Below are 25,417 nucleotides of genomic sequence, written 5' to 3'. Positions count from 1 at the left end.
AAGAATCCAATGTCCAGAGACTTATCTCATTATACATGACTAAGCCATTTTTCTCACTATATAGAAGGATCTGGCAACTTCTGTTTCAGTGTATCTGAAGAAGTGTGCATGCACATGAAAGCTTATACCAAGAACTAACTTAGTTGGTCTTTAAGGTGCTACTGGAAGGAATTTTTTATTTTGACTATGGCAGACCAACACGGCTACCTATCTGTAACTGTCATCTTCAGATAAGGGCCAATCTAGAGAGGACACCATTTGCACAAGTAGCAATTGTCTGTTTTATTTTCAGGGTAAAAAACAAAAACAAACCAGAGGTAGGCTGTGTGATGCAGATTATGACTCTGGCAAGTAGGGGTACAGGGGCTTTATCATTCTGTTCTCCACTGTAATCCCAATCTGGATCAGGGCTGTTATTTAAATTAGTAGGCTACCCAGATTCCAAAAAACACCTCCCACCAATACCTGCTTATATATTTAAAGCATCATCAGCATGGTTGCTAATTGCTTGAATGGTACTGCACCAAGTTTGGTCCCAAAAAGATTGTGTAAACCAGGGATGGGGGACATTTTTCAGGGCTGCATTCCCTTCTGGGCAGTCTTCTGCAGGACACAAGGCAGTGGAGGGCAAACCCAGAGGCAGAGCAACAAAAAAACAAACACTTAAGGAATATGTGAAGCAGAGCTGGTGAAATGTTTGGCCGAGGAAGAGGGTGTGTGGCTTGGTTAGAGTCCTGAGGGCCTGAGGTTCCCCACCCCTGACGTAAACAACAGGAGGCTTCTATCTCCACTAATGGGCTCTGCCTTCACAGCAGAAATTGGGAGGGTGTCAGCATGTGCAGCAGCAGCAGAAATCCCGCGGGGATGGTGAATTTTAAGATCCATCTCCATCTCTCCGTGAGCCATATTCCCAACAAGAACCCTGTCTGGGATTAAAGGCGTTAGCAGAAAATGTTGCAGGAAATGATGGCACTGAGCAGCACAGGCAGAATGGTGAAGGAGGGTGCAGTGCAGCTTCTGGCAGCCAGCCGGAGCCCTGCAGAGAGGAAGAGATGGTTATCAATCAGCTTCCCTGTCCAGTTACTGGCAGATCATTTGAGGCAAGCCTCGCAGGGGAATACTGCTGCATCGCACTTAGAAAGTGCTTCGGAAGGTACAAAGTGTTTCGGGTCCACCTAGGCGTATGTTTTGACAGGAGTGTTTGACAAATGCAGCTGTGATTTGTTTTAACAGCACTTTAACACCCAGGCTTCTTAATTAACCACAGTTAAAATGAACTAGTTTCCCAAATTTCTGTGTCTTTACAACTGAAGCCAACCTATATCAAAGGCTCGGATTTTAAAGTTTTGCATTCACAGTTTGAATGACAAAATGGCAAAGCTGAATACTTGCAGATTTTCTTTTTGGTTCAAGCCACAATGCTGTGCTCTCCTAAGATAGGGTTGAGATACGTCCGGAATTTTCCAGACGTACTGCAGTCGGCAGCAGTGTCCGGGTGGAAATTGGCAATATGTTTGGGGAAATCTGGATGTAGGGCAGTGCCATTTTTGCAATTTTCCTTAAAAATGCCTCCAAAAAGTGATTTTGCAATAATAATAATAAAATGCAATAACTTTGAGCAAAACTAAAAAATAAAAAAAAGCTGTCAGGATTTTCACTGTTTGAACGCTATCCTAAGATGTAAGATGAACTCCTGTCACTAATGAACATTGTTAATGCTATGTCTGCTTGCAGGAAATGGAAATTACACACCTGCTGGGTTATTTAAAATCAACAAGCTGCATTTCTTTGGCACACAAACACCCCAGAATTATTATTATTATTAATTCAATGTATTAAATCAAACTTTCTGTTCCTCATGTTCCTTGCTGAATTAATCTAATTTACAACTTGGGTAAGAAAACAGCAGCACCCCCGCCCTGCCCCACAGTCATGGGAGAGGCAGAAAGATTCTTTTAGCGTTGTTTGTGAGAACAGGCAATGCCTGAGCCTTTGTGTCGAGAGGAAAGTGTCTTGCCTTGATCAAGAGAATCATCATATCTCAAGAAAGGGCCAGCTGAGACAATGCCCGATGGAGGCTTCCTTCCAGCAATCGCAGGGCCTGGCTTGTCACAATTCTGAAAGAAGGGGAGGAAATGGGACCTTATTGTTTTGTCTAGAGGATTCTGCATAGGTTAGCTCTGTAGTCTCAGCACTCCCGTGGCTACCAAGATGACAGTCAGGCTAATTTCCCAGCCCATTGCCAGTCTGTTTTCTGTCCAGGTTGATGCAGGTATATCAGGATCATATCTAGATTTTAACACAAGTCAAGATCGCCTGGGTAATTTTCCACCTCTCTGATCTTAATCTCTCTCCAGATGAGGCTATGAGGGCTACCACCAGCTCTCAAAGCTGTTGCCTTGGCCTGATCTGACTCAGAAACCTTGACCCTGTGTCAGCATGCAACATGCTTGGGCAGTTGCCAAGGCCTCAGACTCCCAACAGGTAACCACTGCTGATGCCTGCCCTAGGTACTCCTTTAACCGGCACTCCATTCTGAGCACTGGAGTCTCTCAGCTGCCATTTAAATGCCCTTGATGTTTTCCAGGGAACTATGAGAAACTGACCACCGTTTTGATTTCCCAGAATACCCCAGAATGACACTATGGTGGGGGCATTGTGGGAAACTTAAATGGTTCTATAGGAGTGGAAAGAACTCTGCTTCCGCCGCCAGGTAAGTCCACAACACCAGGGCAACCCATTGGCATGGGAGGAGCCAGCCTTGTTAGCGGTTCCTCCTTCTACTTTTCCTAACTCACCACGGTGCACCTGTCGGTAAGGAAGCTGCAGAGGCGGATACGACAGTGCAGGTACACTTCCTCCAAATCTGGGATGAAGGCAAAGACATTGAAGGAGAAATGGCCAGTGAGGGACACGGCATCCTTTTCAACTACCACGGTGCCGTCTCGAGGGTTTGGACACCTGCAATGAGAAGGTGGCATAGGGCAAAGGATTGAGAGTTGCAGGGGCCTGGTGAGACCAAGGGCTTGTTCACCTGTGCAAGTTTATCACTCGTTTGACTGAACTCGCAGGTGCGAAAGACCCTTCACAAGACTTTCATGTCCATCCAGGGTCATCACAATGATCTTCCATTAAGACAGTCCTGACATTCAGCTAGGAGTCCTGAGTCTTTACTAATCATCGGCTGAGAAATCACATTAGGCTGGTTCACATAGAGGCGTTTTCATACTTGATCTCTGCAACATCAAGGAATGATGGGCAGAGGGGCACTGGAGATGTTGCACCACATTTTCTGAGACCCAGGCCTTAAGAAGGAACATTTTCATCCCTTTCATCCCTTGGGCTGTGTTTTCCTTCCCCATAAATTTTATACGCAGGAGCCAGAAAGGGATCAAGACCACAACAAGGATAGGGAGGAGAGAGTCTTTAACCCTGTGGTCTGAATTGAAACTGCAGCTCCCCTTTGCAGTGGGGAGCTCTCTGCATAGAAGACATCAGGTGTGTACAGGCCCAGATGGGGGGGGGGGGTGCCATATGGGCTATTTGGCCCGGGCCTCCGATTCCAAAGGGGGCCTCGGTCAGCATATTTATATATATATTCCATTTTGTCTTTATATGCAGATATGGTTCAAGCCTTGAAATAAAATTATTTGTCAGCATAACTTTTGTGAAAATTATTTATATACTTACTTATTTATAAGACTTCAGTTATCCACAGGGTAAAAAAAAAACAGGGGGACACATTATCTATCTGGTCCGGGCCTCTACCTGGCTCTGGGTGTGTAAGTGTGGAGGGTTCAGTTTCTGAACAGGATCATAGTGGGGGCAAGAGTTTAAGATTCCCCCCTCCCTGCCCAGCATGTTATCCACCCAGTTTGAGGTCTCTATATCAACTACTTATATGTTTTGTTTTAAGAAAAACAGACACGCAGGGACTAAATATATGAATAACATCATTTCTAGTTTGATCCTCAGTTAAGAGAATATTCAAGTTAGGTTCTTGTCTTGCTACACTGCAGTCCCTCTACTTCTCCACTTCTTAATACAAACAGTGGTACCTCGGGTTACAGACGCTTTAGGTTACAGACTCCGCTAACCCAGAAATATTACCTCGGGTTAAGAACTTTGCTTCAGGATGAGAACAGAAATCGTGTGGCGGCAGCACGGTGGCAGCAGGAGGCCCCATTAGCTAAAATGGTACCTCAGGTTAAGAACAGTTTCAGGTTAAGAACGGACCTCCAGAACGAATTAAGTTCTTAACCCGAGGTACCACTGTATTCAGCCTGAATGCTGTGGCTTTCTTCTCTAGCTGCCCTTTCATGCCAGGTGTCCTGGCCCTCAGTCCATGGTCGATGTCTAAAAGGCATCAACAGCCAAACCCAAGTATCCTGATTCTCAACCCCTGTTCTCCAGTGCTATGAATTCTCTCTTCTCCCTGCCTGTCTCCTCCAGTTACTAAGCCCTGTTCCCTTTCGAGCAGACCACGCAAACAGGAAGAGGCAAGCAGCTTACTGGTTGGTGATGATATCCCACCGAATGCTGGAGGAGGCGTCTTTGTCCGGTGTGGCCCAGCACGACGACAAGGTCAGTACAAAGCGGGTGGCGTCTGCCCCCGAGATGCTGATGCCCACATAGGCCCTGTGATTGACAGTGAGTAGGATAGGGCTCTGGGTGAAGGGCTGGCTGTACTGAGGGTCTTGGTACAAAGTCATGGTGGTCTGGTAGCTCCCTTGGCCGGAGGTGAGAGTGGTGTTAATGATGCTATCAAAGGGGGTAAAACATAAGAGAGTTACAATGCTTTTGTTTTGGAGCAAGCAACAGGGCAGCACGGCACTTTCTTGGGCTCAGGAAGAGGACTGATGGGAGATGAAGAGTGAGGAAGAAGGAAGATTTGGAAAGCAGGAGTTTGGAAGGACACAAGAGCAATGTTTTGAGGGTGGGGAAACTCTGCTTGGCCTTTGTTGGAGTCAAGAGTACTGAACTGGGAGGCCTTCAGTCCGGTCTAGAAGGTAGATTCTTAGAGGAATGCAAAGGTACCTAAATTTGAAGCGAATAAGAGCAAAGGAACAAAGAACTTTGGAGCCAACATGGTGAACCTAGGTAAAAGGCCTGGAGTATTTGAAGCCGTGTGAGTGGAAGAGGCACAGAAAGGCTTCCACAATTGAAAGATGCATGCAAGGAAAGATGGGGAGGAGCACAGCGAGAGGATACAAAGACAGCTCTCTGCAGGGGACCAGGTGCTGCTGGAGCCAACGCTGGAAAGATGCAAATATTACGAGGATGTGAAATCCTGCATTGGGGCATTTGGCTTCTCTGTCCTGTCCTTCCGGCTGAACTCACTCCTGGATGGGATGGATGGCAGATGTCATTGAAAGGTTGATGTTCAGCGGGTAGGCGCAGGAGAAGCGCAGGAAGAGAAAGCGATCCCTGCTGATCACCCCTCCGTAGGTGTTCTCCACACGGCCCTCCACTGCGTTGAAGTAGATGGCATGGGTTGTGTTGATCTGGAAATAATGCAAGGAAAGAACTTTGTGAGGCCCACTGCAACGTAAGCGGACACAGAGGGCAGGTTTTCCTTTCTTGCTTTGGCAGTGTCCCTCCTCCCAGTTTCCAGGAGTCTGGAAATAATACCGACATCTCCCTTAGTGTAAGCCAGTTAGGTATCAGAGGCTAAAGGTACAGGTAAAGGACCCCTGACAGTTAAGTCCAGTTGCGAACGACTCTGGGGTTGTGGCGCTCATCTCGCTTTACTGGCCGAGGGAGCTGACATTTGTCCGCAGACAGTTTTTCTGGGTCATGTGGCCAGCACGACTAAACCGCTTCTGGCAAAACCAGAGCAGCACACAAAAACACCATTTACTTTCCCGCCATTTATCTACTTGCACTTTGACGTGCTTTCGAGCTGCTGGGTTGGCAGGAGCAGGGACCGAGCCATGGTAGCTCACCCCGTCGCGGGGATTTGAACCGCCGACCTTCCGATTGGCAAGTCCTAGGCTCAGTGGTTTAGACCACAGCGCTACCTGCCAGAATCTTGCTTTTTAGGAGGTCTATTTGAGGCGGGGTCATAGCTCACTGGTACACACAGAAAGTACCAGGGTCACAACATCTCTGGTTAAAAGGATCAGATAGCAGGAAATGGTATAGACCAGGCATTTCCAACTCCAAAAAGACTGTGACCTGAACAATTGGGAGTTGCTATAAAATTTTGGACATTGGGATGCAGAAAGGGGGGGGTATGGGGGAGTCCCGGAAAAGAGGTCTATGAAAAAATGTTATGAAATTATACGTGTTTGTATGTCTTTTTTAAGTGTTTGTTTGTTTTTAAAAAATCTTGTAAAACCAATAAAAATTTTATATATATATAAAAAAAGAGACTGTGACCTACTCCAATTATAAAAAAAACTGGCAGTGATCTACCCATTGTCATTGGAGGGAGGAGGAGCATGCGTGGGGTGGGCGGATGCCCAGAGTTGTAATCTTTTGGGGGAAGGAGTTTTTTTAGCTTTCCCCCCATAACTTTTTGTACACAATAAGCATCCTGCGATCTACTAGGATCAGCCAGGGATCTACCGGTAGATCACAATCTACTGGTTGGACATCCCTGGTATAGACATAGGAAACTGACTTCTGCTTATATTATTTACTCATCTCATCTGTCTACTCTGATGGCAAGCAGCTTTCTAGCATCTCAGTCAGGCAGAGATATTTTGCATAACCTTGCTGCTACCTATTTCATCAGAGAGGCTTCTTTTTACTGGAGCAGCAGCTGCATGTTGGGATATCTATCAAGTGTTTCTTCATGAGTGGGGTGGGAAGAGGGGAGGCTTTATGCTGGATAATTCTCCCTACCTCCATTGTGGTCCCACAGGTCTTCTGCACAGTATCAAAGTAGAAGAGGAGCCTGTCTCCGACAAGTGTGCCAGTGCAGGTGGGATCTGCCAAATGCAGTTCCTCGGCGGGGAATCCATCGACGAAGAGCAGGCAGCGGGAGAGAGACACGGCACTGTTGCTGCCACCGCATGTCAACCGGTAATCTGGAGGGAGAAAAGGAATTTGGCAGGCTGGCCCTGTTTCTGACAGCTGGGTTGTTGCAGGTGACAGCTGATGATATTGTTGCTGGAGCTGGAGCCCGCCAGCGTGTGGCAAGACGAGGGCTGCTCTGGGATGGTTGGGACCCACACATGTGGCCCTCGGTTTGACGGCACGGCATCAGGGGAATGTGTGAATACCAACATTCTGTAACATGAAGCGATTCCATGTTTCAAAGGCAAATGCAAAGACAAAAAAGGAAAAGCTGTGGTCCTTGTTTACCATAAGAAGCCCGTTTGGCAGGGCTATAATCTCTGTGGCAGAAGCAGCCCCATTTCCCATTTTTCTCGCCACACCATTCATTGTCTCCACATGCCAAGTCAAGGCAGGGGTCTGCTGCGGCTAGAGAAAGAGGAACAGGTTTAGTTGCAGGAATCAGTGGTGGTCTTAGGTAATTGCCGACTCTGAACTTCACATGGAGGGGTCTTTTTGGATCATAGTATGCATCACTTTCCTTGCTTCACAAAGTGGTAAGCCATACCTGGGTGGAGGGGGGGGGAAACTTGCTTATACTGCTGAATGGGGCCTTCTACCTTTGCTCCTGATGAAGTCTTCTCCTGATGGTTCCACATACTGAGGAACCCCCTCTATTCCTGTGAGCTTGTGTGTATTGAAGAAGCAGGGGGATGGGGGTGTTGAAACTACGCAAGCTACAGAGAGGAACATTTCAAATGTTTACAGTTTTTAAAGATACCACACACAGAGAGTTACACACGCACACCTCTGGCCAGTGATTTAAATATCATGTTCATTATCTTTTGTGATTGCTGAGGGAGAAAGGCAAGGCAAGTCACAGAATGCTGATAAACATTCCAGCCTCTGGGGTGGAAGTGAAAGCCACTTTGGCTGTAGGGGAAATCTCAATAGGGCCCAAGGATTAGAATGCAGCCTGCCATCTGACAATGGTTAGTCAACCCCTGCTCTGAGGAAGTCTGAGAGCTCAGGGACACAGAAAGTAGAGGAAGTCTGTCAGCAGCAGCACTAACAGAAGAAATAATGAGCCTCGCACCTGCACAGCAGATTTTCCGAGGGTTTGTTTTTACCTACATTTAATTACCCTGTGTAGTCACCAAGGTTGGTTTTCCATCCCTTTCTAGTTAATAGACTTGGGGTGCTTCCAAAAAACCTCTCTAAGAAGTATTGGTCTTGTTTTGTTTGAAGGGAGATCAGATAATGTCCACCATTTATTTATTCAGCATTCATTCTGATTTGTTTGTGGGGAGGTTAGATGAAGTTGCATCAAAGCTAGTATTACCCCAGACTTTCCAGTGTATTTTCCCGTCACTTTTCTTGTTGCAAAAAGTCTGAACATTTGGAAAGTAGATAAGACCTCCCGACCTGCTATAATTTCACAACCTGAATTTGCCAGTTTGTAACTGAATCCCACACGAAAAGAGTGAGAATCTGGAAGCCCCTTTAACCCCAGTTGCCCCCAAGATGGACAGGCAGCTGATGAAATTGGAACTCACGGCACCGGGCAGCTGCTCTCCAGCCACTGACGTGGACCCCATTAAGAAGACACCGTTCCTCGTAAGCGCTGAGGGCCACACACAACATGCCATTAGCCACCCCATAGTGGCACAAGTCATATAAGCAGGACAAATAAAAAGGAGAAGGGTCCACATGCCAGTGGCACTCAGCAAATGGTCCTGATTTGTTAATCAGGACCCCACAGACCTCTTCATATTCCTGGGGATCTTTGCATGGCTCTAGTGCTACAGTGTCATCCAAGCACCTGAAAAGTAAAGACAGGGGGTTTTAGTCCCAGCAGACGCCTTTCTGTGGTCACCGGCCAGAGTTGGGGATGAAAAGGAAAGAGCCTAGGCAAACCTTGGGCTTCCATGTAAATTACACTGGCATTGTGGGACAAGCATGTTGGTTCTATGAGGCTGGTTAAGTTTAATTAATGCACGAAGGGGTTAACACCATAGAGGAAGCTGTCCTGCCAGGCTTCGCTATGTCACTTCCCTTCGGGAGGAAACTGGTAATCCAGCTCAGTGTGTGAAGAGGTTTGAGCTAGTTGCTCCAGCTCAGGCACATGGCTCTCACTAGCCGCTCTTGAGTTCCTATACCAATAATTTAGGAACTTTCACCATTTTGGAACTAAGCTAAGTTTTACTGCCTATGAAACTTTTTCTGAATGCTCTATAGAAAAGCACATGAATCTGACCTTTGGAGAGTTTGTAAGTACAATAAACCATTTTTAACTTACCAAACACATGGTTCTTTCCTATGCTGGAGGAAGTAGAAAACTTTGAAGGGAATTTTAAAATGCGCATTTTCTATGCTTTATCTTGCTGGATATTTTGTGATTTTAAATCCCTGCTGGAATCTTCTCCCCAAAAAGTACAAGATCCAAATTTGGATCTTGACAACCAGGAATCCTCTCTCTCTATACAGTGGTGCCCCGCAAGACGAATGCCTCGCAAGACGAAAAACCCGCTAGACGAAAGGGTTTTCCGTTCTTCGATGCGCTTCGCAAGATGAATTTCCCTATGGGCTTGCTTCGCAAAACAAAAAAGTCTTGCGAGTCTTGCGATTTTTTTTTTTAAAAAATAAAATTTTTATTGGTTTTACAAAGTTTTTAAATAACGAACAAACACTTAAAAAGACAAACATACACGTATAGTTTCATAACATATTTTCATAAGCCTCTTTTCTTGGACTTCCCCTCCCCCCCTTTCTGCATCCCAATGTCCATAATTTTTAGCAACTCCCAATTGTTACTTCCACCCTCTGCCATCTTATTCCTCTCTATATTCTGACCTTATATCACTGTATCCCTTTATTTCTAAAAACCACAACACTTTAACATTCATTAAGTTTATAATAGTCCTTAAGATAGCTTTTAAATTTTCTCCAATCTTCTTCCACCGTCTCCTTTCGTTGGTCACGGATTCTGCCTGTCATCTCAGCCAATGTCATATAGTCCATCACTTTCATCTGCCATTCTTCCAGAGTGGGTAGATCTTGTGTCTTCCAATACTTCGCGATGAGTATTCTTGCTGCTGTTGTAGCATACATAAAAAAAGCTCTATCCCTTTTTAACACCAATTGGCCGACAATGCCCAAGAGAAAGGCCTCTGGCTTTTTAGGAAAAGTACATTTAAGTACCTTTTTCATTTCATTATAGATCATTTCCCAGAAAGCCTTAATCTTCGGGCACGTCCACCAGAGGTGGTAGAAGGTGCCTTCAGTCTCTCTACATTTCCAACATTTATTATCGGGCAAATGATAAATTTTTGCCAGCTTGACTGGAGTCATGTACCATCTGTAAACCATTTTCATAATATTTTCCTTTAAGGCATTACATGCCGTGAATTTAATACCAGTGTTCCATAACCATTCCCAGTCAGCTGCCATGATATTGTGCCCAACATCCTGTGCCCACTTAATCATAGCCGATTTGACTGTTTCGTCCTGTGTACTCCATTTCAGCAACAAGTTATACATTCTAGATAAATTCTTAGTATTGGGTTCTAGTAACTCAGTTTCTAGTTTTGATTTTTCCACCTGGAAGCCAATTTTCCTATCCTGTTTAAAAAACTCCATTATTTGACGATATTGAAACCAATTTTGTACTTTATGTTTCAATTTCTCCTGGCTTTGTAGTTTAAACTTATCTCCATCCTGTTCCAAAATTTCCCAATACTTCGGCCATCCGACCTCCATATTGAGTTTCTTCACTGCTTTAGCCTCCACTGGTGACACCCATCTAGGGGTTTTGTTTTCCAACAAATCTTTATATCTTATCCAAACATTATATAGTGCTTTTCTAACAATATGATTTTTAAAGATACTATTAACTTTGTCATACCATAGATATGCATGCCAACCAAAAGCATTGTTAAAACCCTCCAGATCCAAAATGTCCGTATTCTCGAGGAGCATCCATTCTTTCAGCCAGCAGAAAGCTGCTGCCTCATAGTACAATTTTAAGTCCGGCAGGGCAAAACCCCCTCTTTCTTTTGCATCTGTCAATATTTTAAATTTAATTCTGGGCTTTTTGCCCTGCCAGACAAATTTCGAAATATCTTTCTGCCACCTCTTGAAACATTCCATCTTGTCAAGAATCTGCAAGGTCTGAAACAAAAATAGCATTCTAGGCAATACATTCATTTTAATCACCGCAATTCGGCCTAACATTGACAATTTCAAATTTGACCATATTTCTAGATCTTTTTTGATTTCTGACCAACATTTTTCATAATTGTCCTTATACAAATTCACATTTTTAGATGTCAAATAAACCCCTAGGTATTTCACCTTCTTAACCACTGTCAGCCCTGTTTCTTCTTGGAATTTCTCCTTTTCTATGTCTGTTAAGTTTTTTCCTAAAACTTTGGTTTTTTGTTTATTCAACTTAAATCCAGCTACCTGGCCAAACTGTTGTATTATTTCTAAAACCTTTTTCGTACTAGTGATTGGCTCTTGTAAAGTCAATACTAAGTCATCTGCAAACGCTCTTAACTTGTAATGTTTAGCTCCGACCTGCACTCCTTTAACCTGCTGGTCATTCCTTATCATATTCAGCAACACCTCCAGGACTGAGATAAAAAGTAATGGGGAAATTGGGCACCCTTGTCGTGTTCCTTTTTCTATCTTAAGTTCCTCAGTTACTACGTTGTTTACGATCAATTTAGCCTTTTGTTCAGAATATATTGCAGCCATACCATTCTCAAAACCTTGGCCTACCCCCATCCCATGAAGGTTCTTTATCATAAAGCTCCAAGAAATATTGTCAAAGGCTTTCTCCGCATCCACAAAAATCAATACTGCTTTAGTGTTTATATTCACCTCTAGCTTTTCCAAAATGTCTATTACATTCCTTACATTGTCTGCCAGGTGTCTTTTAGGGAGAAAGCCTGCTTGGTTCTTATGAATCCTTTCCATCAACACTCTTTTAAATCTTTTTGCCAAAATATCTGCAAAAAATTTATAATCCACATTAAGTAGCGATATTGGGCGGTAGTTCTTCAGTTGAGTCTTTTCAGTCTCTGTCTTTGGTATGAGTGAAATATATGCTTCTTTCCACGATTCAGGTGCCTTCTTTCCCTCAAGGATCTCATTGCAAACTTCCTTTAGTGGTTGAATCAACCATTCCTTCAACGATTTGTAATATCTGGAAGTCAGTCCATCTGGTCCTGGAGATTTGCCCAGTTGCATGTTCTGAATGGCAGCCTCTATCTCTTGTTCTGTTATTCTCTGGTTCAGATCCATCTTACTTTGATGAGAGATTTTTTGTAATCCATATTTATCAAGGAATTTATCTATATCTTCTTCATTTTGCGGGCCTTGAGTATATAGCTTTTTAAAGTAACTCAAAAAACAGTTTCTAATTTCATTAGGTTTGGATATATTCTTTCCATCCACTTCTAGGCTTGTAACCGTATTTAATTTCTGCCTTTTCTTCAGTTGCCATGCCAGAAGTTTGCCACATTTATTTGCTGATTCAAATGTCTTTTGTTTCATTTGTTTTATCTTCCATTCAATCTCTTGGTTCATCAATTCCATATATTGTGTTTGATATAACTTAATCTCTCTTAAAATCTCCTGGGACTTTGGTTTTGTTCTTAATTTTTTCTCTCCTTCCTTTATCTTTTCCAAAATCTTTTCTTTTTTCTCATTTTGTTTTTTTCTCTTTATTGAATTTTGTTGAATCAAAAAGCCTCTCATCACCGCTTTACTTGCGTCCCAGATCACTCTTTTTTCCACGTCGGCCCTCAAATTTATTTCAAAGTAGTCTTTTAGGGTTTTTTGGGCCTTCATAAGGATCTCCTTGTCTCGAAAGAGGGTGTCATTCATTCTCCATCTGAATTGACCAGTTGTTGTAAGTTTCATCTCCATCCTCACGGCATTATGGTCGGAGCAAGTTTTTGGGCAGATTTCCACCTTCTTAACCTTTGGAGCCATACCACTAGTAATCCAAATTTGATCGATTCTGGTCCAGGTCATCATTGCTTGAGAGAAAAAGGTTCCCTCTCTCTCCAGAGGGTTCCTTGTTCTCCATATATCTATCAAGTCCATGTTTCCCATCATTTCGAAAAAAGTCTTAGGAAGTCTCCCTTCCTTGCTGACTGTTAGTCTTTGTGCCTTGTCCATGTTAGTGGAGACCACACCATTCATGTCTCCCATGATTATCATATTGTAATCCAAATAGTCCATCAGGGTTTCATGAAGTCTCTTAAAAAAGTCAGATTTACCTTCATTTGGTGCATAGATTCCAACAACTAAAAATTTTTCTCCTTGTACTTGTATCTCCACTGCCAGATATCTCCCTTGTTCATCTTTAAATATCATTTTTGGAGCCCATTTCTCTTTCACATATATTACAACTCCTCTTTTCTTAACTTTATCTGATGCAATAAATTCTTGTCCTAGTCTTTTATTTGTAAGTAGTCTCCTATGGGCTCTAGTTATGTGAGTTTCTTGTAGACATATCAAGTCCAGTTGTTCTCTGTTCAAAATATGGAACACTTGTCTTCTCTTCAAAGGCCCATTAAGTCCATTACAATTCCAACTAAGGAATTGCAGAGCCATCTTATTATTTTTCTGAAGCTCCTCCAACAGCTCCAAGTTGTTGCTCTTCTTCTGATGGTGGTGGTTTTTGTCCAAACGAGAGATTCAGAATGTCTAGTACTCTCCTCTGTTCTGCAAGTACGTCCACTGTCCCCTTCTGCAGGTCCTCCTGATTTCTTGCCAAGAATTTGTCTTTGTCTTGAATAGTCTTTATCTTCACCTTCTTTCCCCTGTAGTCAAATGACAGTCCTTGTGGAAATTCCCACCTGAAGCGGATGGAGTTTTTCTTCAGCAGAATAGCCAAGTCCTTATAGAAGTTTCTTAAATCCAGAATATATTTTGGAATATCTTTAAAAATCTGTATAGCTGAATTTCCAATTTGCAGGGCCTTTTCAAAGTGTAGTCCTAATATTTTGTCTCTTTCGTCCTTGGATCTAAATGTAATCAGGCAATCTCTCGGGGTCTTTCTGTCCTGCTTTTTGCCCAGTCTAAAAGCTGTTGTAATTTTGAATTCGTCTTCTTCAAGATCCCAGCAGTCAACAAACTCCCGTGTCAGATATTCCGCGAGATTGTCTCTTTCATTCTCTGGAATCAATCTTAATTTCAAATTTCTCTCTTTTCTCTGTAACTCCCACAGGGCCAAAGTTGCGTCGTGCTCATAAACTTTCTTAGCGATCGGCTCTAATTTCTCTTGTGTCTCTGCAGCAGTAGCTTTAGCATCTTCAGCAATTTTACGCGTAGTAGCATTTTCCTCCACCAATTTATTTATTGATTCTGTGTTTTGGTTTAGTCTTACTGATATTTCTGTTAATTTTTGTGTATTTTCTGAAGTCTGTTTTGTCAGAGACTCCAAAGATTGGTTTATTTTAAGCAGGGCTTCTGTCACGGCATCCATAGAGACAGCCGTCCCTTTTTCTTGTCCTGTTGTTCCTGCAGATCCAGTAATTATGCCTGAAATTGAGCCTCTTTTCTTTGTCTGTTGCTGCAGCTGTTGTTGTTGTTGTTGTTGCTTGGTCTTGGCTCTTGTAACTATCTCTTCTTGTGAGCAACTCATGTCAAGGTCGTTTCCCACAGGAGCTATTCCCCGTTGGAAAATTCCACTGTCCCAAGCTATGCCAAGTTTTACTTTACCCTCTAGGGGGAGCAAATCAAAATGGCCAAAAATAAAATGTCCAAGTACAAAGACAAAGGAGAATATCCAAAGATGTATAAAGAAAAGTTTTTAACACAGTTAAAGCAAGTATAGCTGGAGGCTTGTAGCTACAAATTGCCACAGTTTCCCAATATATACTGTTTCATCTTGTGATGTACTGTAGCCAGACACTGTGTAAACTTTGTATCGCAGTATCACTTTTACAGGAGGAAGTCAGTTCAGTGTCCTATTGTCCTAAAAGGCAGACCGTTTCATACTTTTGTTAACTGAGACAGCAGAGGATTTTTACTGTAAATAGATCGTACAGTTACTAAAGTCTCTTTCACCTCCCCTCTGCCCTGCTAGCTAGAGGGGAGACCTAAGGTCTGAGTGTCCGGTTTAGTTATATAAAAGCAAGTTTCAACGGATGCAGATTTAGAGTTCCGTTGCTTTCACTTTCATGCAGTCGGGGGGAGGCAGACTTCCTTGATTTAACTTCCCCGCTTTTAGTCCGATTTTCAGAATTTAAAGGGTCCCAATTGTTTTCAGTTCCTACTCACGGGAATTCAGTCCGAATTTTCTTTCAGGAAGGAATCGGCGCTCTCCGCTTATGGCGACGCGGCTTCACTCCGCAGGCTGGGTGACGACTCTCAGCACCGCGCTCACTCCCGATGCCGCTCCGTAGCCTTTAAAAAGGCTCTTTCGCAGTACCGGGGGGCGCAAAGGTGCCCACCGAATCTCCTTGTTCTCAGGCTTCAGCGCCTGAGATTTTAGGGGTCCCCCGCTCGCCGTAGCGGGTAAGACCCGAACTTGCGGAGCAGTCCTTCTCCGGAGCTCGGAGGTAGGACCGCCATTAAGCGCTGGCACCGACCGGAAGTTCGAGTCTTGCGATTTTTTCCGCTTTCCCCTCCCTTTTTCTAAGCCGCTAAGCCTTTAATAGCCGCTAAACCGCTAATAGCGCTAATACGCTAAGCCGCTAAAAGGGTTGCTTCGCAAGACGAAAAAACTGCTAGACGAAGAGACTCGCGGAACGGATTAATTTCGTCTTGCGAGGCACCACTGTGTGTATGTATGTATGTATATGTATATGTATATGTATATGTATATGTATATGTATATGTATATGTATATGTATATGTATATATATATATGTATATGCTTTCGTAGATTTTCACGGGTACAGGAATGCAGGTTTTGGTGTCTTCGGGTGTCTTCCCGTGACACCAAAACCTGCATATATATGTATATGTGTATATACATATACACAGGCATATATATATGCTTTCGTAGATTTTCACGGGTACAGGAATGCAGGTTTTGGTGTCTTCGGGTGTCTTCCCGTGTAAGAGTCGGGGTGTCTGTGCGACGTTTCGACGAGGTCTCACTCGTCATCTTCAGGCTGGTGCTTTCGGCTTCTTGTTACTGGAACAGAGCAGAGTCTGGTGTTTGAGTTCCTATAAATACTGTTGAGGGGTGTGGTGTATAGCCTCCAACGTTCTGGGCAGAGAGGAAGTTCCTAGATTAGTGTGCCTTTTCTTCTTTTGTTCCTTAATTACTTGAGGGATATCTTGGGTGATTTCATGAGTGATATTCTGAATACCACTGGGTGGGTCATTAAGTGTAGATTAGTTGCTAAAGCTTTCGTGTCTTGACCTCTTGAGCTTGTGAAGAGTTTTTCTGAGAAGATGGTTGTGCTGCATTTAGTTGTGCTCTGGCTTGGCTTCGTGTATAGGGGCGAGCTGTGGTTTTGTGCCTTATGCCAGCCAGATCTGTGTAGGGATTGCAGGGGGGTGCAGCATCCGGAGGTGCCACTATAGTTTGGCTACTGGATGGAGTCTGTAATATGTCTGTGGAGAGGGTCTGGGTTTGGGTCTGGTGTGGTTGATTGGTGACGGCGTTCTGTGTGCCTCTGGTTCTGGTGTCGGTTTTTGTGGGGAGGGCTAATTTCCAGATGTCTGGCAGGCGGGACGTGTCGTCACGCTTGTTCATGTTGTGAGGGTGTTTCTCTATCTCGATGGCTTCCATGAAGATGACGAGTGAGACCTCGTCGAAACGTCGCACAGACACCCCGACTCTTACACGGGAAGACACCCGAAGACACCAAAACCTGCATATATATATATATATATATATATTGCCCCAACAGACATTATGTTGTTCTGTTCATTTCAGTGCAAAGGGAATACAAGGCAAATAGGGTTAATGTAATCAATTATGTATTACTTGATTTAAAGCAGCAGTTTTAATGTATTTTTAATCTTTGTTGGAAGCCGCCCAGAGTGGCTGGGGAAACCCAGCCGGATGGGTGGAGTATAAATAAATCATCATCATCATCATCAATCATATTCGCCAGGTATATTTTCATTTTGCACTTCGGACAACTAAGCAAACACCGGCCATTTCCACTTATGTTTCCATTTCCACTGGAATTCTCAGACATCTTTACTTCAGTGTGACCAAGAGAAAAGCTTTGTTAGCATCCATTTTATTTCCTACTAATCTTGTTCAGAGGTCATGGTTTAAAACAGACTCAAGCTAAATAAGCCACCTCTGCTACATGTGATTTGAAGTTGGCTTATTTTGAAACTGACTTGAGAAATGCTGGCTGTGCTGAACCATGTGGTGGCTTGAGCTGAATGCTGAGGACGTGCTCAGTGCAGCTCACCTGAACACTCTTGTTGCCTGTGCCTTACGCCACACCACACCTTGCTGAGCAGAGAGAGAAAATTTATGGGAATAGATATTCTGTACATTGCTACCCTCACACCAAGGCCTCAGCATTCATCGGACTGTAAAGATGATGCCACAAAAAGACCAACAAAGTGTTAAACGCTGCAATATCGACCCCTCTTACCCCATTGGGCTTGTATCTGTTTTCCAGGCATTCCCAAACTGCAAGTCATTCTGGGCTCTGCTTCCATCAGGCAGGACTTTATCGTCTCTACGGATGCCGTTGAAATTCCCACACATTCCACAGAGTTTCCCCTGGTATTCTGGTCCCGCATGGATAAAGAGTGTGTGGCGGCCGTTGTACTGGATCTCCACACTGGCTACTGTTTTTATTGTCACAATGTTTTTGACCTTGGAAATAGCACCCAGGGCTCCCAGGCTGTGGGGTAGTTGCACTCTTTCCTGGTTGACCTGTGATTGAGGCAGTAAGCATATCAGATGTGTCAGAGAAAGGTTTGTGGCCACCTGTGATCATTTCACAACAAAGTACAGATTTCGTCATTCAGTTCAATTGCACTGAAATTGTTTCCCAGGACCTCATTGTAATTGTGATTTATTAAAGCAAGCTTCTTTCCCAGCTTTCCATCTGATAAATGCCTAAGGGAGCTGACAATAGGAGTGTGGCTAAAAGGAAAACTAACCTGTAACAATGTGAATTTTTTAATTAAAAAAAAAACACAGACAAAAAATGCAATTGCAAAGACAGCTAAAATGAAATTCAAGCTGGGCACTAAATAAAATACCAAATCTGACTAAGCAGATAAATAAAATGGTGCCAGCATAAAGTAGCCTTAAGGAGGTGGTGGAAAACCAACAAGGGTGAGATGGGCAGGAAATGCCACCTAAGTAATTCTGTCACCATTGGGCAATTGCTGTTCCCGATACCAAACTCTGACATCATTTTTATTGCATTTTCTGTAAGCAGTTTTGAGAGTCTCTGGAGAATATAAAGCAGGATAAAAGCATTTCCACACACCCCCCAAAAAAATAACTATGCACCATATCCAGAAATCTTTCATGTACCTCTGCTGTTTGGCCACTCCCTAGGATTATATGAAAGTTCAGCGTTTCATTCTTCAGCCAGACTTCCACTCGGCTCACAAAAGACACCTGAGGATTTCCCTGGTGCCTGTTCTCTGCAACAACCCGGTAGAAGAAGGGAGGGGAGGGGTGGCAAGTCCTGGAGATCTCATAGGCGCAAGTGCCCTGGAAATGTGCCACAGCCCCATCAAAGGTGAAGTAGTGAGGGTCCCCAGTGACTGTGCAGGTTCCCCACCGTGTATGGCAGCCCAGCTTCCCATCCTTCACAGCACACTTCTGGCCGAGGTTACAGCTGGCTGGGACACAGCGGAAGTCGGAAGGGTCGTCACAGATGCACCTCTCACGGCAACCAGGGAGCCAGACCCGCTCCCCAATCTGCAAGCATAATGGGAGGTTGTGAGCTGAAAGACTTGCCACAGATATTAATGGTGCACAACTTGAAGTGACTGGATGCAAAACAACAACAACAACCCTGATTCCTTTCGGAATAAACGTTGCCTGGACCCTTTGTTTGATTCAAAACTTTCATTGCAGAACTTTCTTCAAAACAGAACATAAACATCAAAGACACACCCAAGTTGTTCCGTACAATGCAGTGGTACCTTGGTACTCAAACTCCTTGGTTCCCAAACACCAAAAACCCCGAAGTAACTGTTCCGGTTTTCAAACATTTTTCGGAGGGCTAATGTCCGATGTGGCTGTCGGCAATTGTTTCCAGGGCTCCTGCACCAATCAGAAGATGCACCTTTGTTTTCGAACATTTCGGAAGTCAAACGGCCTTCCGGAATGGATTAGGTTCAGCACTTTTGTTTTTGCTATTTATTTTGCGTTTTTGTTTTTGAGGCTTTTTCGTGTGTTTTTTTGTGACTGTGTGGAATGCAGTTCAGCTACTGATTGATTGACTGTGTGACTGCGGAAATGGATAAAAGCCCCCCATCCAAACAATGACTATCATCAGTGCAGGTTAAAAAAAATTTAAAAATCATCTACAATACTATCTTATTTATTTTATAATACAGTACATTGATTATTGCTTTCATTTTATGGATCAATGGTCTCGTTAGATAGTAAAATTCATGTTAAATTGCTGTTTTAGGGATTGTTTTTAAAAGTCTGGAACGGATTAATTTGTTTTGCATTACTTTCTATGGGAAAGCGCGCCTTGGTCTTGGAACACTTTGGTTTTGGAATGGACTTCCGGAACAGATTAAGTTTGAGAACCAATATACCACTGTATCTTGTGCTGTCCAGCACAGGTTCAGCATCTTAGAATTCCAAACAGACCTGGAAGCAGAGGTCACTCTCTTTCCTAAAGCCTCCATTTTGCTTGGAGCTGTTTTCTTTCCCTTCAGGAGACTCTTTCACACATTTCTATTCCCACTAATCCTGGGAACAAAGGACTAGAGCCACAACCCTTCCAAGATGGCAGATTTGCAATTCAATAGCCTCCCATGTGATCTAAAGTTAAACACTCCCATGTTAGCTAGCAGAGAACAACAACAATTAATTATCAACCCATGAAGGAGCCCAGAGAACTTAGTACACTCCAGTGGAATTTCCCCATGTTGAAACTTTTCAGCAACACACACAGGCACTCTCAATTTCAGGGTCAATTATACAATTGCACTTAACAACATATGGCCACTGTAAAGCTGTGTCTACTCAGCAGAATGCCCTCTGGTGGGCTTCCTTGTTTATGCTGGTGTCCTCCCAGTGGACTAATGAAGCACCAGTTCTCCTCCAAACAGTACCAGGCAACTGCCATTTTAATTTACTACAGTGTCCCAGATATAAGCATCACTCCAGAGCACTGTAGGTAAATGGGAGCCATTTGAGGATTAAGGGCAGCAGGGAGAGAAGAAGCCCGTTGTGGCTACATTATGGCTACATACACTGGAAAGCATGGGTGTGGACCCTCACCTTATAATGCAGCCCTTTGTGAACACAGCCACACTGCTCTTCTGGGATGCATCTGTCTCCACTGCGCAGGTACCCTCTGTCACAGAAACACCCTTCAATGCACATAGGAAGGCAGTGGGGCTTAATCCAAGCACTGAAGCAGACGTCCTGGCAGGGAGGCCCACAGAGCTCATAGTGGCTATTGGCAGGGCAGTCAATGCCTGCTCAGGAATGAAGAGACATGGAATGAGAAGCAGAGTGCCATTAAGGGAGGGGAAGTCCCAAAGCACAGGTGGGCAACCTCAGACACAAGGGGCCAAATTCAGCCTTTTAAGTCTCTCTCTCCCTTGGAACTCTCTCCAGGCCTCACAACACCTCACCAGCCCTGTTGTACACCCTCTCCTTGAGTGTTCTTGCCTGGCTGGAATGTGTCCTTGAACTTTTATAGAACCATAGAATCTTAGAGTTGGAAGTGACCCAAGAGTCATCTAGTCCAACACCCTGCAATGCAGAAATCTCAGCTAAAGCGTCCTCATGCTTTCATAATACCTCGTGCTTGTTTGGATGGAGGACAGAAAAAAAGGGGGGTGCTTATCCATATTATGAAGATCACAGGCCCCAGACCAAGTGCTTGTTAGCTTGTTTGATATTCTTGCCCTGGTCAAAACAATCTCAATCTCCATTGTCATGGGGGGGGGGGACGACAAATAAAGTGCAAGCGTAAGTATAGATACTATTGACTGTTTTTCAGTCTTTCTGCGCACCACCTGAATCACTCTTCTTGTAGAAGAAGAATTTGGATTTGATATCCCACTTTATCACTTCCCGAAGGAGTCTCAAAGCGGTTAACATTCTCCTTTTCCCTTCCTCCCCCACAACAAACACTCTGTGAGGTGAGTGGGGCTGAGAGACTTCAGAGAAGTGTGACTGGCCCAAGGTCACCCAGCAGCTGCATGTGGAGGAGCGGGGAAGCGAATCCGGTTCACCAGTTTACGAGTCTACCGCTCTTAACCACTACACCACACTGGCTCCCAGTAGAACACCAGTAGTCCACGGATCACAATTTGAGAACTCTTGGTTTTAAGCCTAATTTGTTACAGAAAAACAATACATCACATTAGCTATACTGCAGTCCAAACTGTGAGGCAGAAGTGGATTTGGCCTACCACAGAAAGTCTCTGTCCTCCAAGGTGAGATGGTAACATTGGCTCTCTGGCAAGCCATTACGTATGTCTGAATGGACCGGCACAAGGTGGTGTTGTCCCTGACAGAGAGATGAAAGTAAAAGATGCAGTCGGTCAGATAAGGCTCTGGATCAACTTGGGAGTGGCAAGAAGCAAACGGCCCATCTGGATTCTGGATGATCCAGCACATAGATTTTGACCAGATGAGATCAAACATGGGGTTAGAGGCACGAGATCCATCGAGGTCACCCAAATGCAACGTGTTTTTTGTTGTGGAGCTATTTTTCAATGGGAAATCATCACCAACAGCTCCATTAAAGTTCCCACACAGCCCACAGGTCTGGCCTTGGTATTGAGGGGGAAGTGTGACAAGGAGACCGTGGTCCAGGTCATAGATCACCGTTAGCCCAAAGTCTGCTTTTAAAGTTGTGTAAAAGCCATGCTGATAAATGGCAGTTCCCAGGGCCTGGATTTGCACTGGGAGGTTTAAAGCCACGCCGTCAATCTGTATGAAAGGAAACGACAAAAGCAGGTTAGTCCTGACAACAGAAACCTCAATGGCCAAACTATGCAGAGTGAAGATGGGTCAGGGATTCCCAATTACCACATCTTTGCTGCAAAGTGGCCATGGAGAAGGGATTTTGCAGCAGAGATACATCCAATGTGGGCATGTGCTTAACCCTTTCCCAACCACCTTTCTACTGCGGCTGCAACCATGTCCCTTGCAACAAGCCACGGCCCTCTTCTTGGCACAGCACATAGCATTTGTGGGAAGCTCCATCAGGATAATCTGAGCATTTTGCAGCAGAGGAACAACGGTTGGGGTTCACAGCGGCAAAGAAGCTGAGCAACAAATGACAACGTTCCTGGTTTGAATCTCCCCTCTGTCACAAACTCATGAGGGAAGCCACTCTCTCTCTCTCAGCTTCAGTCATCCCATCTTCTGTATAATGACACTGACTTGCCTTACATTAAGACCAGCTAACCGCTGCCCTAATCCTGGCCTAACCTGTCTGCCTTCCCATGGACATTTGTCTCTGCCCACCCCAATTTTTATGGTAGTAGCAAAAAAGGGGACACTTAGGGAAGACATGGTCTAGGGGTGGGAGGTGCCTAAATCTATCTGCCCAACTCAGCCCTGCATCCTGATGAGGACGCAAACCATTCCATCCTTGGTCATCAGACTGATCATTTGAGAAGCATGGAAGGGCCAATCACATCCCTCCCCCTCTTCTTCCCCCTTCTCTTATTAGAACACTGCCCACTGATAAGGGGAGGCTGTGAGTAATTTGTGTGCCCGGCATGTCTGTATGTTGTGTGTATGTCTAGTGTTGTCAAAAGTTGCTGGTCTCCAGGCTGATGGAGTGGTCCTCCCGTGTCCTTTCTGATCCCTCCTCTGCTACAACCTGATGCCAAAGCTGCAGCCCTATGACAGCCGAAAGGGCTGGGGAAGGAAGAGTTTTGGATTTGATACCCCGCTTTATCACTACCCGAAGGAGTCTCAAAGCGGCTAACAGTCTCCTTTCCCTTCCTCCCCCACAACAAACACTCTGTGAGGTGAGTGAGGCTGAGAGACTTCAGAGAAGTGTGACTAGCCCAAGGTCACCCAGCAGCTGCATGTGGAGGAGCGGGGAAGCGAACCCAGTTCACCAGATTACGAGTCTACAGCTCTTAACCACAACACCACACTGGCTTCTTAGCTGAGCTGCTCCTCCTTTGCACACTGAATTTTCTGCTCTGCCGAGTCTGGGGATGAGTTTAGGCAGAAGCTCAACACAGGCCCAGGCCTTTCCTGTTTAACCTCCAACATGGCTCCTACGTTCTTACCTGGACCGTGCCCTGGCGTTCTCTCTGCAGAGATATCTGTGTATTATTCGCTAGCACAAGCACTTCTGATAGCACGGGTAAAGGATTTCCAGCCACATTCTCGGTCTTCACCTCAACTCTAAAAGATGGCAAGGACTCCGGTGCCCCACACAGTTCAACCACGACAGTCGTGGAGGCACCATGGAAACCATAATGCCGCCCATCAAAGGTGATGTAGGTGAGAAACCCGGAAACCTGGCAGGTACCGTCTGACAATGGGTGACACCCGTATACCCCATTCTGGCTACCGCAAAACTGCCCGGGGCCGCACAAGGACTCTGCGCCACCGACGGCATGGACTGATTCGTCACACCGGTATATCTTATGGCAATTCTCTCCTTCCTGGAAGAATGTTTCCCCTTTTAGGTAGTATCGGCCCTTGTAGCTGCAGCCGCACTGCTCCCGAAGCACACAGGTGGTGCCACTCAGCACTGAGCCAGGTTCACACTGGCATTCTTCTAAACAGGCAGGTGAGAAACTCCTGGGCACAGGTGGTTGTGAGCAAGACGCGGGGGAAGCAGTTCCACAGAGCACGTAGTTGCTATTCGATAGGCAGGTCAGCTCTGAAAGACACACACAGTGCAACACTTCCAGCAATGTTAAAGAAACATATACAAGAACATATGCAGCTGACTTATACTGAGTCAGACCACTGGTCCATCTAATCTCAGTATTGTTGACACCAAATGGCAGCAGCTGTCCAGGATTTTCAGACAGAGGACCTGGAGATGCTGGAGATTGAAACTGGAGATGTGCATGCAAAGCGGATGTTCTATCACTGAGCTATGTCTCTTCCCCATTGAGGGAATACTCTCCATGAAGGAGAGATAGGTAAAATAAGAAAAATGGGAGGAAACTTCCATTCCAGCTGTTGACGATACAACAAGACACCTTAAAATTCTACTTTTTGGAGTCTCACTTACCACAGCCGACAATCTTCCTCCATGGCTGGATGATGATGCCCTGAACCTGACACTGCCAAGCATAACTCTGAAGGGCCATGCACAGGGTCTTATGGCTGCCCTGAGTGGCACACAGGTCTTTCACACAGGTCTCCATGTGCATTTGAGGATCTGCAAGGTCGTGGCATTCTTTAAAGGGTCCGTTTTGATCGCTAATCATTCCACAGCGGCCTTGAGATCTGAACTGGGCTGCCTCGGTTTTGTTGCATGAGGACGGGAGCCCAACCACTGTGCAGTGGAAAGGGGAGTTGGCATCCTTCCAGCTGTTGCCAAAAGCAAGGGCATCCTGAGCCAAGGAGCCGTTGGGGGTCCTGAAGTCATCGTGGTGGTTTCCATTGAAATCTCCACCAAGGCCGCAGAGGGACTCAGAATAGGTTTCGGGAACAGAAACGGACACATAGTAAGACCAGTCGTAGGAAATGGAGAGGCCAAAATCAGTCTGGATGATGACGGATGAGCCTCTGAAGTAGGCGTTGATCTTCCCTGATGCAAGAGTGAGGGGCAGGTTTGCCAGGAGGCCATTTACCTAGGACAAAAGGGTGATGCCAGAAACCTTTAGGAACTACTGAGACCCCCGTGCCGACTACAATTACCCCCATGCTGACTGGTGTGTTGTTGTTTTTTTAAAAAATTAAATTTTATTAAATGTTACAAAAAAGAAAGAAAGAAAGAAATAGAAACAATACATAAACATACATAAAAACATTTTATCTACACAAATTTCCAGAATGCAATCTAGAAAAGAAGAAAGACAAAAGATAAAAGAAAGAAACAAGAAAAAAATGAAAAGAAAAAATACTTTTCATAATCAATTTCATAACTGATTAATTGATAATTGACTGGTGTCATTTTTAATATACTGAAATCATTGCTCATTTTAGTTTACTATTTTCATATTCATTCCTTAAGCTGCCATTCTACAAGAATTGGCAACCTTTCGGATATTGCCGGGCTTCCCATTCTGATTCACTTTATTGCTGCATGGAGGGGCATTC

The 25,417-nt window shown here is 44.6% G+C and overlaps 1 protein-coding gene across 1 annotated transcript; it reads right to left on the bottom strand.

Annotated features, from left to right (window-relative positions):
* Window positions 1-941: 941 nt before the first annotated feature.
* Window positions 942-25,021, bottom strand: LOC309537653 (alpha-tectorin-like; the record flags this gene model as incomplete). Its single annotated transcript, XM_082232544.1, has 15 exons — window positions 942-1,036; window positions 2,018-2,117; window positions 2,799-2,961; window positions 4,513-4,761; window positions 5,341-5,504; window positions 6,850-7,034; window positions 7,312-7,431; window positions 8,559-8,824; window positions 17,595-17,881; window positions 18,494-18,886; window positions 20,432-20,631; window positions 21,577-22,099; window positions 23,422-24,023; window positions 24,384-24,948; window positions 25,016-25,021. 15 exons carry the CDS (start codon window positions 25,019-25,021, stop codon window positions 942-944), a joined length of 3,918 nt encoding a protein of 1,305 aa, XP_082088670.1.
* Window positions 25,022-25,417: the final 396 nt, after the last annotated feature.

Source organism: Podarcis vaucheri (assembly GCF_965113315.1).
Source record: "Podarcis vaucheri genome assembly, chromosome: 7".
In the NCBI taxonomy this organism is placed as follows: Eukaryota; Metazoa; Chordata; class Lepidosauria; order Squamata; family Lacertidae; genus Podarcis; species Podarcis vaucheri.
The sequence above is the reverse complement of the archived record's forward strand: the minus strand, read 5'-3'. Positions and strand labels throughout refer to the sequence as shown.